Consider the following 18748-nt stretch of genomic DNA (forward strand, 5'->3'; position numbering starts at 1 on the left):
TAACGCTTATACAAATAAAAGAAATCATTCATAAGCTATTTGATATTTTTTGGTCTGATACTTATTTTGTATATAATCAATCCATCTTCTCCAGTCCTGTATGTACCTTTCCTGTGTATGATCCTTCAGATATGCTGAAATTTTAGCCATTTCAGCTAAATTAGTTACTTTCAGTATCCAGTCATCAATAGTAGGCAAAAAGTCCTTCTTCCAGTATTGTGCTACCAGCAATCTTGCTGCTGTTATCAAGTTCAAAATCAATTTAGTCTCTGCAACTGTACAGTCCGTAGTTATACCCAATAAGAACAACTGTGGAGTAAATTTCAGTCTCTTTTTAAGAATATTCTGCATCACCCACCAAATCTTTATCCAAAATGCTTTGATTTTTCTACAAGTCCACCATATATGATAATAAGTTGCATCATCACAGTCACATCTCCAACATTTAGCTTGCACATTAGAATACATACATGATAATTTTTTAGGATCTAAATGCCATCTATAAAACATTTTATAAAAATTTTCTCTTAAATTTTGTGCTTGTGTAAATTTCACATTTCTAATCCAAATCTTTTCCCAAGTTTCCATCATTACTGGCTCTTGAAAATTTTGTGCCCATTTAATCATACAGTCTTTAACCAATTCCGTCTCAGAATCTATTTCCAATAAAGCATTATACAACCTTTTAATATGCATTTGTTTTTGATCTCTAATTTGTTTTACCAAATTCTCCTCGTTTTGCACAAAGCCAATTTTTTGATCTTCCTTCCATCTAGCTTGAAGTTGACCATACTGAAACCATGTATAAATTATACCTTCTTCTCTCAGTATATCTAAAGATTTCAAATACATTACCCCCCTTTCCATAATAAGAAGCTCTTTATAAGTAATCACCTCCTGTTTTTGTTCTGTACTTATATTTTCTATTGCATGTCTAGGATTTGCCCATAAAGGTATCTTATAATTTAACTTATATTGATATTTTTTCCAAACCCTTAACAAAGCATTTCTTAATATATGAACCTTAAATACTTTATCCACTTTTTTGTCATATAACAAATAGGCATGCCATCCATATAACAAATCATAACCTTCTAAATTCAAAATTCTCCCCTCAGTTAAATTAAACCAATCACTGATTTGTGATAAAACCGCTGCTTCATAATATAATCTTAAATTAGGCATTTTAAGACCCCCTCTTTCACGTGTATCTTGTATAATTTTCATTTTTATTCTGGGTTTTTTCCCAGCCCAAATAAAAGTATTAACACCTTTCTGCCATTCTCTCAAATTTTCGTCTTTCTTAAGCACAGGTATCATTTGGAACAGAAATAAAAATCTAGGTAAAACATTCATTTTAATTGCTGCAATTCTTCCCAATAAAGACAACTGTAATTTTTTCCAATTTTCCATATCCTTCTGTACCTTCTGCCAAAGTACCTCATAATTGTTTTTATATAATTTTGTATTTGAAGCTGCTATGTATACCCCTAGATATTTAACCTTTTTAACTATTTCAAAATCTGTTAATCTTGCTAATTTGTCTCTTTCAAATGTAGTCATATTTTTAACTATCATCTTTGTCTTATGTGAATTAACTTTGAATCCTGATACCTTCCCATATTGATTAATTATATCCAATATGTATGGAGCCGACTCTATAGGTTGAGATAAGGTAATAACCAAATCATCTGCAAAGGCTCTTAATCTGTAATCTTGTTGTCTAATTACAATACCCTTCAATTTTTGTGAATCACGTATCTTATTCAGTAATACCTCCAAAGTCAAAATAAATAATAATGGGGACAGAGGACACCCCTGTCTTGTTCCTTTCTCAATTTTAAAAGCCTCTGTTAAACCTCCATTAACTATGATTTGTGCTGATTGCTGCTGGTATATCGCTCTGATTGATTGTGTAAAATATTCCCCAAAGCGCATTTTCTCTATTATCTTAAATAAAAATTGCCAGTTCAAACGATCAAATGCCTTCTCTGCATCCAAGAATATAAACACTGCAGGGACTTGATTATTTTTTTCCAAATATTCCAATAAGTTTACAATTTGTCTAACATTGTATCTCATTTGTCTACCTTTTATAAACCCTGATTGATCATTGTGAATTATTTGTTGCATAACTGGCATTAGTCTATTAGCTAATATTTTAGCAAAAATCTTATAATCAGTATTCAGAAGTGAAATTGGCCTGAAATTCTCCGGTTTAATGGAATTTCGGTCCTCCTTTGGAATTAGTGAAACGAAGGCTGTTTTCCAAGAGGGTGGTACTCCTCCTCCTAATTGTATCTTATTAAATAAATTTTTTAGTGGTTCTAACATTTCGGATTGTAAGTGTTTATAATAAACAGCTGTTAGTCCATCTGTTCCCGGAGCCTTACCTATTTTTAATTGTTTAATTGCTCCTACAATTTCTTCAGAAGTTATTGGCTGATTCAATCTATCTCTCTGTTCCAACGTTAATTCAGGAATCTCCATCTTTAGATATCTATCAATATCATCATCTTGAATTGCATCTTTAGCATATAATTTTGTGTAAAACTCCAAAAAAGCCTTTTTTATTAAATTCTGTTGATAAATCTCTTTACCTCTAAATTCTATTTTATCTATAATACGTGATTTCTGTTTTTTCCTCATCGTGTAAGCCAACCATCTCCCAGGTTTATTAGCATTACAAAATGTGTTATATCTGGCATATTGTATGCTAGTTGCTACTTGCCCCGCCATTAACATATTAAATTGCTCTCTTAAAATATTAATCATATCTTTTGCCTTTTTATCTCCCGGATTAATTATAAGCAATTGTTCTTTCTTTTTAATTTCCTCCTCTATCTCTTTCCGTCTATTTTGTTGTTTTAATCTATGTTTATTATTCAAAAAGATTAATGTTCCTCTCATATAAGCCTTACACGCATCCCATACCATCTCCATCGAAGTTCCTTTGTTCATATTATTAATAAAAAATTCTTTCATTTGTTTTTTAAGCTCACACAGATTGTCTTCATATCTGAATAAATTCTCATTTAACCTCCAAGACCTCCTTTCCCCTCTCTCCTGCTCTAATTCCACCCAAACTGGGCTATGATCAGTTAAAGTTCTTGGACATATCTTCGTACTCTTCACCCTAGAAAAAAGATCGTTTGTAGTTAATATAAAATCAATCCTCGAAAAAGATTGGTGCCTGTCTGAGAAAAAAGTAAAATCACTCTCCAATACGTTCCTTTCTCTCCAAACGTCTCTAAGCTCCATATCCTCCAAAATATCAAAAAAAGATTTAGGCAACTTAGCACGCATGGAGATCTTGGAAAGACTTTTTTTATCTTTCTGGGTATCTAATACCCCATTCCAATCACCCATTAAAAATAAGGATCTATAGTCCCATTGTAGTATTTTGGTATGTAAAAGTTTGTAAAATTTATCTTGTTGTTGATTAGGTGCATATACTCCAATTACAAGCAGCTTCCCACTCTGTGTTATTAATTCAATTGCGATATATCTACCTTGAGTATCAGCCTCAATTAAATTGGCCACTAAGCCTCTTTTAACATATATTACTAGGCCGTTTTTCTTTTCTGGTGCTGATGCCACAAAATGTATACCTAATTTCGAATTTATCAAGTACTTTTGTTCTGAAGATTTAATATGCGTTTCTTGCAAACAAATAACATCGTTCTGAAATTGCTTCAAATAATGAAATATTTTCTTTCTTTTTTGTGGAGAATTTAAACCGTTAACATTCCAAGATAGAAATTTATTTGCCATCTCTGGGCGTTCCAAGCTTCGAGAGCATCAGCTGAACCTCCTCCGCCATTTTAGACTTCGGCCTAGCTCCTCCCACTGCTTGCGTTTTTTGGGCTTGTTGAGTTGAATCTTGAGGCTGTTGCGCCATATGTTGTTTATAGGTAGCCCTTGTCAGTCGTTGATCTTTTGGCAGCTGAATCATCGTTAATGACTCCAAGGTTGGTGGTGGACCCCCAGTCAGTAATGGATCTTCTTCCAGAATAGCTCCTCCAGCTAATACTTGAGCATAGGTTTGTGGTTGCCCTCCATCTTTCTCTTGTTGAGTAATTTCCAATTGCTTTCTAGCACCCCCTGGTGAGGGTGGCCTTCCAGCCTTTAAAACATTGGCATAAAAATCTTTTGCTTTTCCAACTGTGTTTAAGCGATGTCTTTGCCCAGCGTATGGCACTATTATCCCAAATGGGACATCCCATCTGTACTGAATTTGCTGGTTTCTTAGTTCGTTCACCAAAAAACCAAACTGCTTTCTATCTCTTAACATTTTAGGAGGAAGCTCTTTCAGGACCACCAGCTCTTGTCCTTCCACTTTAATCTTATTTCTATAAGACGCTTGCAAAATGTCATTTCTAACTCTCCTTGTTGTAAAATAGATCACCACATCTCTTGGTAGCTGCTTTTGTTTTGCCAGCCAGGAATTGACCCTGTAAATTTTATCCATTTGAATTGCCACATCTGCTGGCCTTTCTGGAATCAGCTCTGCTAAAGCATTGGAGCAAACATCTTTTAAATTTTCACCACTCTTTTCTTTCAAACCTCTCAGCCTCAGGGCAAATTCCATTGACCTGTACTGTAACATAACCATCTCGTCATCCACTTTCTCTGTCTGTATCATAACCTCTCCCAGTTTAGTTGCAATCTCCAAATTAGCATCATCAATTTCCCGCACTCTCTCCTCAATCTTTAACATGTGAGTAGCCAATCCTGAAACTGCAAAAACAATGTCATCTCTTATTTCATCATGTTTTTCCTCCACCACACTTGTAAGTTTCTTTAACTCCTCTGAAAATCCTTTCATCATTTCTGTCTGATTATTCAGGGCACCCATTATAAATTCTTTAAGGTCTTGTGACTGTGTATCAGCCGGAAGTTGTTGTTTTTGAGTCACTACAGGGGAACCTCCTCCCCCTTTAGAAGTTGGTGGCTTTAGTTGTTTAGCAGCCATTTTATTTAAAGAAAAGTTTTCCTTTTACAGCCAGAAAATCTTGTAAACAGTCTTGGAAAGTATATTCCAAAGTTTTTCCAAAGTAAACAATCCTCTCTTCAAACTATACTCAAAGCCCAGTAATTTTCTCTTCAGGCAGAGGGCTATTAACAAGCAGTTTCCTTTTAACTTTCACTTTCCCTTCCGCCCATAACAAAGGCTTCCTCCCAGCCTCCAGCTCCAGAGAGCTCCGTTTGCAACAATGTATTCACAGAGTTAAGTTCTGTTTCTCTTAAAAAGCTTGCACTCTTGCTTCCGCTCTGTCTGCCTTGTTGAAAATCATTAAAACTCACTGTTTGCCGGCAGAATTGGACGCAGACGTCTTGCTCTGAAGACAGAGGCACCAGCGATCCGGAGCGATGGGAGGGGTGAACTGGGGAGCTCTCACCCTCCGAGTCCCTGGAGTTAATCCAGTGACTTTCGGGGAGCTCTACCCACCCCCTCCGGCTCTCCTCTCCTTCTTTGCCCGAAGGAGAGTTTTTTCAAACCGCCGGACAGCTGTTTAGCGCTGTCAGGGCGGTTTTAACAGATCGGGTGGCTGGCGGTCTATGGAGACCGTCCTCGACGTCTGCGGAGCCACCGGAAGTCACCTGGAATGATGAGAAGATTAATAGTAGTGCAGACTTAGTAAATAGTTTGACAATGAGTTAGCAGCTCTGTCCATATTGTAGCTTTGGCTAGAATTTGGACTATTTTTGAATGATTATGTGCCATAAGACCCGAGGTGTCACAGTGGTTAGAGTGCAGCACTGCAGGCTACTTCAGCTGACTGCTAGCTGCAGTTCAGCAGTTCAAATCTCACCGCCTCAAGGTTGACCCATTCTTCCGAGGTCAGTAAAATAAGGACCCAGATTGTTGGGGGCAATATGCTGACTCTGTAAACTGCTTAGAGAGGACTGTAAAAGCACTATGAAGCGGTATAAAAGTAAGTGCTATTGCTAGTGCTATTGTTATAGGTCAGTGTAGACCAATGTCTTAACTAGGGAATAGCAGATAATCATTTTCCTTATTTTTGTTTCTAGTATGTAGTACTGTTTCAATATTACAATATTGGGAAAGTTTTGATACATAAATTGCTTGAATACCAATTATAATTTCCACTGGCATTACGTTTTAAATCCTTCTGAAATGGTTTTAGTTACATTTTTTTTAAAAAATAGACATAGCTTTTGAAGCTACTGTATATTTAACAGGCCATTTCATATTAGATTTTGCAAGATGAAACAAGTGTATTTACGTTAAAGTTGTGGGTAAAACATACACTAGGGAGCATGATTTTATACGATTATAGTACTTCCCTAAAATTCTTAATGAAAAGGTATATTTCATGTGTACTAATCGCATTTAAACATTCATATTTTACCTTTGTCTGTTTTCTTTTTGATCACACAGAATATCTTAGAAGTAAATTTTATACAGACTGTCCTGGTCAATACACAGAAAACAAAGTAATTAAGTTAAAATAGAAATTAAGCAGCAAAACAATAAGCACATACAGTATTTCTCGGTGCTCTCTGGAGGAGCTCTTGATTGCTTATGAGGGCAGTCAAAGAGGGGCCTTAATCTAATTTCTAAGGGGAGGCTATTTCCGAAGAAAATGTAATAAATTCAAAACATTGTGATCCTCAAAAGTAATACCTCCATACCAAGTGATTTCCATCCAGGTGAATTGTGATGAGTCATGAGTTAATATAGCAAGCAGTTAGGCCGCCTACCTGCTGCAGATAGGAATGCAGCTGACACACCAAAGAAAGCTGGATAACAGCACTCCTGGCAACTGCCTCCATGTTTCCTTCTAGCAATAATTGCGACTCCATTTTGGTTTGTGAAGTAAATTGGCTATGGGTTTTGAAAAGGTACTTAAAAATAAAGTCAGAGTTTCTGCTTACTCTTCCATGCCCTGTAAGAGATATAATGACTGTAAAGTCTCACATTGTGATTCTTGGGGTTACCGTATCAACACCTAAAATTTAATGTTTTTTACATTAAGCCAAAGCCAGCTAATCTGTCATGATTAGAACCTGCCTCTAGCAACAGAACAAAGTAAACTTTTATTTATTTATATTTCCTATTCCTAAACCACCCATCTCTCTCTATGGTTTGCATTTGTTCTAACAGGGTCCTTCAGATTCTTTGGGAGTTAGTATTGCTGGAGGAGTAGGAAGCCCTCTTGGTGATGTTCCCATTTTTATAGCCATGATGCATCCAAATGGAGTTGCAGCACAAACCCAGAAATTGAGGGTAAGAAGGAAACAGAAAATGTTATGACACTATTCTTGCTTCAAGTAACCTGATCCAATTTTGTTTTTATTTGCGTGTTAATCAGGTAAGAGAATGGTAAGTAACCTGTGGTTAGCTGCTTGTGGCCTCTAGCCACTATGTAATGGCTTCCAAATCACCTCAAATCATATTACTAATTGTTGTTCATATTACTACTAGTTGTTCAGTAGTTGCTCAATTTTAAATGACACAGTGGTATGATTGTTTGTTTGTTTGGCTTGATGGTTAAAGATGCCAAATGGAGGTTGTAAAAGGGTCCTTGTTGTGAGATGGGCAGCCATATAACTTATTTGAATAAATCAATAAAAGCTTTATGAATCCCAGAATGAGTATCTATACTTTAATCCCCCATCTTCCCCCAAAAGCCAAAAACAGCTGAAAAGTTTCCAAAACATCCTGTTGTTTTCAGGGGCCAAGAAGCTTTAGTCAAAAGAGCAAAACATGACCTTCAGTTCCATGAGGGTTGACCATATTTAATGTAAGTAAAGGTCATCTTTGCAAAAGAGAATGCCATCTTAGGGACAAGAATGCTTCACCAATAAGTATGGGAGGTGATCAGAGGTGGTATTCAGCCGGTTCTGATCGGTTCTGGAGAACGGGCAAATACCACCTCTGACTGGCCCCGCCCCCATCTATTCGCTGCCTCTCAAATCCCAGCTGATTGAGTTCCAGCTGATCAGCTGGGTCTTCTTTTGTTACCCTGCACACGGAGCTGGAAAGCAAGTTAGTGGGGTGAGGAGGAAATGGAGATTTTGCAGTATCCTTCCCCCTGGAGTGGGGTGGAAATGGAGATTTTACAGTATCCTTCCCCCTGGAGTGGGGTGGGAATGGAAATTTTACAGTATCCTTCCCCTGCCATGTCTACCAAGCCACAGACACAGAACCGATAGTAAAAAATTTTGAATCCCACCACAGGAGGTGATTCAGTTTGGAAAGTTCTAGTGAAAACTGCAGAAATGAGAACAACTCTTCAAATTATCCAATGAAAAGAATGTTTTTGTTTCTGTATTGCCAGTAATTATCTTGCTTACAGGGAGTCCTCGACTTAGCCACTGTTTGACATTACGACAGATCCCCCCCAAAACTAACTACAACTCAAGTCACCCACAGTCATATGTCCACATTTCAGGTGGTCAACCACTGGCCTGCATTCATGACTGTTTGCAGTGTCCTGCAGTAATGTGGCTACTATTTACAATGTTTTTCCTAGAAACTGATGTTTACTTCTGGCTTCTGGCAAAAAAATGACCCATAATGACCAGTTGGTTTATGACCACCACATTCACTTAACAACCATGGCAAAAAAGGTCATTAAATCAGACGGTCTCACATCAATGCCCTACTTAACATCATGATTTACAATTGTAATTGCAGGGTCATTTATGGTCTTAACTGTAGAACCAAACTAAGCCACTAAGTTGTACAGTTTTATATCACAAGGCCCAAATCCAACCAAATATGAGTTATTTATTACAACTAAAACAGCCACCATTTATTACATTCAAGACCCACTTTTTAATTTTGGAAACATGAAGATATTTCTGATTATTAACATTGCGCAATGGCTTGGCGGTATATATTGGGAAACCATAATAATTTTTGCTTGTTTAAGAAACACCCTTATGCTTGCAATTTAATGAGAAAGAAAGTTAATTAATGACTTTGAAACAATTTGGTATGATAGATTATTCCTCTCCCCCCTCCACCCCCTCCCCACATATATCTCACTTTCATCATACAGGTTGGAGACAGGATTGTGAGCATTTGTGGAACATCTACTGAAGGCATGACTCATTCCCAGGCTGTCAGTTTGCTGAAGAATGCTTTGGGCGCCATTGAATTACAGGTAGGAATGTTGCCTGCAACTTAACATGTACAAGTGGTAGAATTCATCTTCCAATTACTGAACTTTTCGGAGTATAAGACACACTTTTCCCCCCCCTAAAAGTGGGTGGAAAGGTTGGTGCATCTTATACGCCAAATACAGCCATTTTTGGCCTCCCAAAACCCCACCCTGCATGTCCTGTTTTGCCAAAAATGGGATGCGCAGAGGGTTTGGGAGACTTGCAGAGTGCTCCTGGGGCCTGGAAGGGCAAAAATGCGACACGGGTGTTTGGGAGGCCAAAAACGGGCCTGTTTTTCCTGAAATGGGCCCCTTTTTTGCAAAAATGGGGGTGTCTTGCCCTCCCCAGCCCCCAGGAGCATTCTGCAGGCCTTCCAAACCCTCTGCGCAGGGGTGAAATTCAGCAGATTCTGACAGGTTCTGGAGAACCGGTAGTGGAAATTTTGAGTAGTTTGGAGAACTGGCAAATATCAGGTCTGGCTGGCCCCAGAGTGGGGTGGGAATGGAGATTTTGCAATATTCTTCCCCCAGGAGTGGGGAGGGAATGGGGATTTTGCAATATCCTTCCCCTGGAGTAGAATGGAAATAAGAGATTTTGCAGTATCCTTCCCCTGCCACGCCCACAAGCCACACCACGCCCACCAAGCCACTCCCACAGAACCGGTAGTAAAAAAACTTGAATTCCACTACTGGACTAATTGCAACCTCAACTAATTCTGTTCTTAGCTTTGTAGATGATGTAAGATTTAGAAAGTGAAGCCTCAGTTCTCCTCAAAATCAACAAAATTTGGAATAAATGCTTAACTTTGGATGCATATTTATGATTCTACATATTTTCCCCCCTCTCTTCGTATGCTTACCCTTGGTTTGCTTATAATGCTCTGTACCATCAAGACTACTGGATTGCCTGCTCTTTGAATGGCTTCCATTGCTTGCTCATGGCTTGCATCTCTGAGATTTATTCCATCCACTTGAAAATTTCACCACTGCCTCTGTGCATCCCGTTTTTGCGAAAAATGGGCCTGTTTTTCGCAAAAACTGGACGCGCAGAGGGTTTGGGAGGCCTGCAGAGTGCTCCTGGGGGCCAGGGAGGGCAAAAACCTTTTGTTTCTTATTTACCTTTTCAAAATCTTGGTGCATCATATACTCTGGTGTGTCTTATAGTCCTAAAAATACAGTATTCATATTATGATTTATATATTGTGATGGCTATCTGGAACCATATGCCAGCCCCATAAGATAGGTCAGATCTGGAAATCAACTGCACAGGAGGCCTGAAACTATTTTTATTGAAATTGATTGTAATAACAGAATCTTGCAAATAGGCTACTTCTCTCCTTCTTATACTACAGAGAATCAGGGAGGCATCTTTCTGGACTAGTTTCTTTTTTTAAAAAAAAATACTTTATTAAATTTCTGCAAAACATAAAATATAAAAACCAAACAAAATTATTAAGGAAAACTATAGGAGAAGAAAAGGTGCAAAGGAATTTTAAAAATCCAAAAGGAAATAACTTTCACCTTTCTTTGATACAGTTACAAATATGTATATCAAAAACTTAATAATATCCAATATTTCTATAATCATAAACACTCTTAATCATCAAATCACACACTTAATATATCATTTTTATATTCTATATTCCGTTTCCCCGAAAATAAGACATCCCCTGATAATAAGCCCAATTGGGCTTTTGAGTGCATGCACGAAAATAAACCTCCTCCTGAAAATAAGACCTCCCCGGAAATATTTAAACGCAGAGCTGGAAATTGGGTAAGACAGCAAGAGGAGCCCCATCTTGCTCCACCCGTCCCAAAATAATAAGACCTCCCCGAAAATAAGGCCAAGCGCTTATTTCGGGGTTCAAAAAAATATAAGACAGGGTCTTATTTTCGGGGAAACATGGTATTCTGTATTGGTTTTTAGCAAAAAAATAATAATCCAAAAGTGGTTTCCACATAGAAAAAGAAAGTTAGACAAAGTCTTTTCTTTAAGGTAGTCAAAATTTGCCATCTCAGACAATTCCATTAACTTCAGCATCCATTCTTACCATCTCTGTGCAAAGAGACATTTGACTACAGTTATTATATACAGAACAATTCCCAGCTGTTTATCCATCAGATCTAAAAGAAAAACATCTGGTTTCAGTTGTATATTTATTTTAAGAATTATTTCAATTAAAGTACATTTAAGGTGATATAAAGTGCTTTCAGACTGATTACATTTCCAATATATGTTTGACATGATGATACATCTTTGATAATTTATCGGGTGTTAAATATCAATGATACATTATATTATAGAAATTATCTTTCAAATTAGAGTTCAAAGTAAATTGTAATCTCAATACTCCACATGTTTTCTCACTGATGTAGCATTATTTTATATCCCAAAGAAGAAGACTTTAATCACAAAGTCTTCTTGAATATTAATTTGATACATCTTGGCAATACATGCTCCTCCTTAGAACACAAATTCAGTTCAAATTTAGTTCTCTCATTTTTGTGAAACCAAAATTATTCTTATACAAACTTACATCTTTTTAATACATCAACATAAGCAAACCATTGACATGTAAAACCGTCCTTTTCCAATTTTTCCCTTGTTTTTAATTAAGTTTCCTTCAGAAAAAGTCACTAAATCTGCATAAGTCAACCAAGTTTGTGTGGCTTATCATTTTTTTTTTCATTTTCATTTTATTAAATTTGTATACCGCCCTACTCCCGAAGGACTCAGGGCGGTGAACAGCCATAAAATAAAACATATAAATACAAAATTTAAAATAGAGATAAAACAAATTAAATAAATTTGGCTGAACCATTTTAAAACCCCAATAATTTAAAACCAAATTTAAAATTCCCATTTAAAAGAGGAAAAATTTAGGTCAGGCCGGCTTGCTGGAATAGGAACGTCTTAAGCGTGCGACGGAAGGTACGCAGATCCGGAATCCTCCGTATCTTGGGGGGGAGCTCATTCCAGATAGTAGGTGCCCCCACAGAGAAGGCTCTCCCCCTGGGGGCCGCCAGTCAACATTGTTTGGCCGACGGCACCCGGAGGAGCCCCTCTCTATGGGAGCGTACTGGTCGGTGGGAGGCTATTGGTGGTAGCAGGCGGTCCCGTAAATAGCCAGGTCCTAAGCCATGGAGCGCTCTGAAGGTGATGACCAAAACCTTGAAGCGCACTCGGAAGACCACCGGGAGCCAGTGCAGCTCGCGCAGGAGAGGCGTTACATGGGAGCGCCACGTCGCTCCCATCACCACCCGCGCGGCCGCACTCTGCGCCAGTTGGAGCCTCCGAGTGCTCCTCAAGGGGAGCCCCATGTAGAGAGCGTTACAATAGTCCAGACGGGACTATTTCTCTTCTATGGAAAGCTTCTTGAGATGATAACCACATCTCATTGTTATGGACTTAAAAGTCCCTCTTGTACCCAGGCAGTAGTTCACATGTATTTTCATCAAGGTCATTTTTGCTCTCTACATCTATATTTATAGTACCTTTTAAAAGCTACACAATAATCTTCAATCAGTATGTCTTTTAAGGTACATTTGGAGCATAAGTTGAAGCACAAGGTATTTTGCAGCTGATCACATCATCACACAGGTAAATTTGCTTTAAATAGACAAGCTTCTATCCAACCCACTGCTGTGCAAATGACTGTTAGCTCATTCCTCTATGTGATCAGCTGCAATAAAAAACGTCCTAAATATCTTTATTTGGAAACCAGGCATATGGCTAATGTTATCATACCGGCAGCCTGTCTTGGGCATTTAGATCATAAATCTGGATATCATTACTATATTTAAGTGTTTAAAAATGATTATAAGCAGGAATGTGTTTATTTAGGGACTTGGCTCTATTTGCAACTAGACATAATAATAGTGTTTTTCTATATGCCATGTGTATTTATGGAGGCCTAGAGATATACACGTAGTCCTTCACTTATGAAAGATCCACGAAAAGCTACTTATGACCTGGTTACAAATTTATGGTTGCTGCAGTGCCCCCCCCCCCCAGTTGTTCACCCTTATGACTGACACAGGGATGGTACAATGGCTGACACCTCCCCCCCCCCCAATTTTCCCCGACCCATCCCATCAGCTCCTTGCAGGCCTTTGGCCCAGTGGTGAAATCCAATTTTTTTTTACTACCGGTTCTGTGGGCGTGGCTTGGTGGGCGTGGCAGGGGAAGGATACTGCAAAATCTCCATTCCCACCCCACTCTGGGACCAGCTAGAGGTGGTATTTACCAGTTCTCCAAACTACTCAAAATTTCCGCTACCAGTTCTCCAGAACCTGTCAGAACCTGCTGGATTTCACCCCTGCTTTGGCCTGCTCCCAACCCAGTCATTCATCCACCCAAGCTTGTGGGCCAGGCCTTCTTCCCATCCTGGGCCTACAAGTTCTAATAGCTCCCCGTGCACCAGCAGCTTCCGCTACCTGGCTTTAGGCTTCTTAGGATGGCTGAGTGGCTGGGGTTGGGAGCAGGCTGAAGCCTGCAGTAATCCTGAGCAGCAGGGATTGGATCAGGGGGTGCCTGAGAGGATTAGGAAGGCCTTGGGAATCCCAGTACAGGCAGACCTGAACCTGCGCTAAGTCTCCCAGGGCCTCCCCCACACTCAAGACACCCATTTAACGAGCCAAACATTCATTTAATGGCCTCATCAGGGAAAGTAGGGGAGGAGGGGTCATTAAGCAAGGCCCATTTCACTTAATAGCCATCACCATTTGTAATCATAATGAATAGGTCCCTTTACGGTCATAGGTCAACAGTTACCTTTATAATTGAGAAATGAGCTTGCTGTGGAACCCATTTTGAGTTTGAGTTTATTTAGATTTATATACCGCCCTACTCCCAAAGGACTCAGGGTGGTGAACAGCCATAGGTAAAACAGATCCAATATAAAATTTAAAAAACAATTTAAAAAACATATTAAATAAATTTGGCCCATACTAATTAAAAAACATTCCTATTTTTAAAAACAAATTAGAATTAAAATTAAACAATTAAAAAGAGTTAGGCCAGCCCCGCTTGTTGGAATAAAAAACTCTTGAGGGCACGGCGGAAAGTGTGTAAATCCGGGATCCTCCATATCTCCGGGGGGAGCTCGTTCCAAAGGGCAGGTGCCCCCACAGAGAAGGCTCTCCCTCTGGGGGCCGCCAGTCGACACTGTTTGGCCGACGGCACCCTGAGGAGCCCCTCTCTGTGCGTACTGGCCGGTGAGAGGCTATCGGTGGCAGAAGGCGGTCTTGTAAGTACCCAGGTCCTGAGCCATGGAGCGATCTAAAGGTGGTAACCAATACCTTGAAGCGCACCCGGAAGACCACCGAGAGCCAGTGCAGCTCGCGCAGGAGAGGTGTTACATGGAACCGCAATGTCGCTCCCATAACCACCCGCGCGGCCGCATTCTGGACCAGTAGGAGCCTCCAGGTGCTCCTCAAGGGGAGCCTCATGTAGAGAGCATTGCAGTAGTCCAGGCAGGAAGTGACGAGGGTGTGAGTGACCGTGCATAAGGAGTCCCGATCCAGAAAGGGACGCAACTGGCGAATCAGGCGAACCTGATAGAAAGTTCCCCTGGCCACACCCGTCAGATGTTCTTCTAAGGACAGCCGTGTATCCAGGAGGACGCCCAAGTTGCGAGCCCTGTCCATGGGGGCCAGCGACTCGCCCCCAATAGTCAGTGATGGCACCAATTGACTATATCGGGACACCGAAAACCACAGCCACTCGGTCTTGGACAGGTTTAGCCTGAGTCTGTTTCTCCCCATCCAGATCCGCACAGCCTCCAGGCATCGGGACATCACTTCAAGGGCATCATTGGGTTCCCTCCATTCAGATCAAATATGCAGCTTTCTCTGAATTTCTCTTCAAGTTCAGAAAGAAATGATTATGTAACTAAACAGGCTGAGCAGAGCACTAGTTGAATGGTCATTGTAACATGCACAAAACAATTACTACCTAGACCTATGTTTCAGCCAAAAAGTGAGATAAGAGAGAAAAAGAAAAAGGGAAGAGAAACTGCACAGATGTTAAAATCAAACAAGCTTGCAATACATAGCAATAAAACACATGGCTTAGTTTAATCTTGAGGACAGGATGAATAGGAAGTGGAAATGAGTGAGTGAGTTCAGTAGCTAGCTATGTATATTATTTGAGAAATGAAGACAAGCCAAACCCACATAGGAGCAGAAGAAAACCAAACAAACATTCAGTTGCTTTTGTAGGTATAGTTATGCTTCTTAATATAGAGCTTTTTGGAGTTCTTCATGAAGTTGGATGATATTTATTGAATATAGCTCTATGCATTTAAAACAGAGAATATAAAAATTCAGAGTCATTTTTTGTTTTGTAGAGCTGTAGCCATCTTCTATATAATGATCTGTATACTCATTTGTTTATGTTTAACACTAACTTTCAGGTTGTAGCTGGTGGAGATGTCAGTGTCATAACTAGCCAACAGCAGGATCCACCAACATCTAGTCTAACATTTTCTGGTCTAACATCAAGCAGCATCTTTCAGGATGATTTGGGGTGAGTTTATCAACTTAATAGTGGTTAATATGGATTTTTCTAATTTAACTATCAAATCCACAATAAGAAAATATACTTGAATTCAGTATCCATTCTACTTGAAATTGGCAACAGTCTATTGCAAGCTTGAATGTCAAGATTTTTATGATTAGGGAAGTTGATTGAGGCTCCATTATTTTGGTGAACATAACAAAAATATACCATTGAAAGGGTTTAATACAGAACACTGGTAATAAATAATAGTGGAGGAGGAGGAAGAGGAGGATGAGAATTGTCAGCCCAAATCACTTCGTTGCAGGGTGAAGACATCTTCATTAAAGGTTATTTATGTGTGTGTGTGTATGCAAGTTTTGGTGTATTCGGGTCTTTTCCCGTGTAAGATTGATAGTATCTTGGTGACGTTTCGACGAGGTCCCACTCGTCATCTTCAGGTGAAATTTGTTTTCTACGAAAACAAATACACACACACACACACGTACAGTACAATACAGTACAGTACAGTACACACATACCTACATACAGTATATGTACAGTATGTATGCACATATTAGACAATCAAGCATGTTTAACCCATCTATTGCTACAGTGAGCAGAACAGTGAAACAACTTTAGTGTGTTTGTTATAGGCCCCCTCAATACAAAACCATCACTCTGGATCGAGGACCTGATGGCTTGGGCTTTAGCATTGTAGGTGGATACGGAAGTCCTCACGGAGATCTGCCCATTTATGTTAAGACCGTATTTGCAAAGGTAAGAACTTGATACTAAATTCATTAGCTAACTAGTTGTTATGTTTTAAATTGAGACATATACTTCAACATGGTCCTTTCTGTCTTCTCTAAAATATTGATTATGTGCCACCATCAAGTCTGTGTTGTTCCTTATCTAAAATGATTGGTAGATGACTAAGACAGCAGAAGGCAAACCATTGCCTTCAAGTGGGATTGGTGTGACCAAAGGCAAAGTATTATACAATCCAAATAATCTAGAATAGAGGTTTTCAACCCTTTTCATCTCATAGCATGCATTTCACAGGCAGGACTTTCAGGTAGCAAAACCCAAAATCCCATGACATCCCAGGTGCTTGGGCTGTGAAGGAGAAATAGAGATGGTTCACCTGTGGTGATGTCATGGGAGATGGGATTCTGGGTGAGAGGCACACCTGTAGTCTCTTTGCCAAATACCAGTGTTTGAAAACTGCTGATCTATAAAGTATGAGATGTCTTACCTCTAGCTCTTACCTTGCTTTAGTGTCTTGTTAACTTTGTCCTGCATACCTTGCCCTACATGTGTGATGCACTGACTTGAATGCCTGATGGAAACAAAAAGAAAAAAAGACAGAAATTTTGATAATGCTCTTATTTCACTATCTGTAGTTTAATACAGGGCACTGTTATCTCTGTAAATCTCATGCATCTAATATTTATATACTCCAGGGCCTCCTTTCATTTTTGTGCATCCTGGAATACACACACACAGTAGTGACCTAGATTTTTTATTATTCAGAATTTGTCCACAAATAAAAAGATTTGCATTAAGAAACCGTAGGAAATGTCCTATGATTTTCTCTGCTATAACTCATTGTTTAATGCAAAAGGACTCTAATGAAGAAATATTTGAGGTGAACAAGATCACAAGTTGTAAGAATTGAATACTGGGTATTTAAAACCTTAATACCTGATTTTGTCCTCATGCAAAAGCAGCCCATTGTTACAAAAGAACCCCATTGTAACAAAAATTCCCATGGTATATGAATTATATTGGTTGGGGTCAGTCCAATTGTAAAGCCAAAACCAAGGAAAAGACATTATGGTATAGCCTGTGGCTCGAGTTGGGCACTATATGTAATCCTGTAAAATAAAATCTGTTTCTTTAAACATTGCAGGGCGCAGCAGCAGAAGACGGGCGCCTTAAAAGAGGGGATCAGATCATTGCAGTCAATGGGCAGAGCTTGGAAGGGGTCACCCACGAGGAAGCTGTCGCTCTTCTAAAAAGAACAAAAGGAACTGTGACTTTGACTGTTCTCTCTTAAATCCTGTCTCCAAAGATTAGATGGGACTTTGCTGCCAGGCTGTTTTTAATCAGGGGTGAAAAAAACGAATGGTATTATTTTTATCCATGGTTAGACATATCGTTGAATTACAGAGATTGGCTTCCGTAGGATAAGAAAGTGACAAAATTTGAAAGCGGTAGTAATAAAATCAGAGTAGGGAAAAGTGGAAATGGAAAGGGGAAAATGTCTGGTGTGATAACCTGGTGGTGCATGTTGTGTGATTGAGGTGGGATTTGTAATGGGGAATTCTGGAACTCTAACCTCTGGAAGACTCAAAATTTTGGCTATTGGTTAGCCAGGGTTAAGCTCTCAAATGTATATATTCATTTGATTCAATTTTATTAACATCCCTGTGCCCAACATGAGATCTGAGACAAACTGTTTTCTGGAATAAAGTGTTTTTAAAGTGGAAGGAAGGAAGGAAGGAAGGAAGGAAGGAAGGAAGGAAGGAAGGAAGGAAGGAAGGAAGGAAGGAAGGAAAAGAAAGAAAGAAAGAAGGAAGGAAGGAAGGAAGGAAGGAAGGAAGAAAGAAAGAAAGAAAGAAAGAAAGAAAGAAAGAAAGAAAGAAAGAAAGAAAGAAAGAAGAAAGAAAGAAAGAAAGAAAGAAAGAAAGAAAGAAAGAAAGAAAGTTTTCTGATCCTTCATAGAACTATTAAACTGCGTTCATGACCTTCATGTTCTTTCTTAAATAGGGACATTTCGTTAGGAGACAGGACATATGTGGTAGTAATGCCTAACTGTTGCAGAGTCCCCGGGAGAAGAATATTCTTTCTCTTCTTTCTTTGTGGGGTCATCAGCAATGATAAGCAAACCTTTCACAGTCAAGACTACAAATTGCCTTTCATCACTGCAATATATCTCATTTTCACAAATGACCTAAGAATTATTGATGGAAAGATCGATCCCAAATTCTGGCTTCTAAAAACACATTTTAATATTTCCAATGCTTGAGTGCAACAAAAAGAAAGCGAAAGCTTGACCCGCTGATTTTAAACCACTTAATTAAAAACATTATGATATTTAACTTAG

At 39.0% G+C, this 18748-nt stretch overlaps 1 protein-coding gene across 1 annotated transcript in view; it reads left to right on the forward strand.

Moving 5' to 3' along the window:
• Positions 1–18166, forward strand: part of MPDZ (multiple PDZ domain crumbs cell polarity complex component) — a 96283-nt gene extending 78117 nt beyond the window's left edge. The window contains exons 44-48 of the mRNA XM_070935552.1: positions 7133–7255; positions 9036–9140; positions 15554–15666; positions 16293–16416; positions 17552–18166. Coding sequence (XP_070791653.1) covers positions 7133–7255; positions 9036–9140; positions 15554–15666; positions 16293–16416; positions 17552–17698 — 612 coding nt within the window. The 3' untranslated portion in view covers positions 17699–18166. The remainder of the gene's footprint in view (positions 1–7132; positions 7256–9035; positions 9141–15553; positions 15667–16292; positions 16417–17551) is intronic.
• Positions 18167–18748: the final 582 nt, after the last annotated feature.

The sequence above is a fragment of the Pituophis catenifer genome, unplaced genomic scaffold, assembly GCF_029215685.1.
Source record: "Pituophis catenifer annectens isolate HBS135680 unplaced genomic scaffold, rPitCat1.0.hap2 SCAF_2, whole genome shotgun sequence".
NCBI classification, from domain to species: Eukaryota; Metazoa; Chordata; class Lepidosauria; order Squamata; family Colubridae; genus Pituophis; species Pituophis catenifer.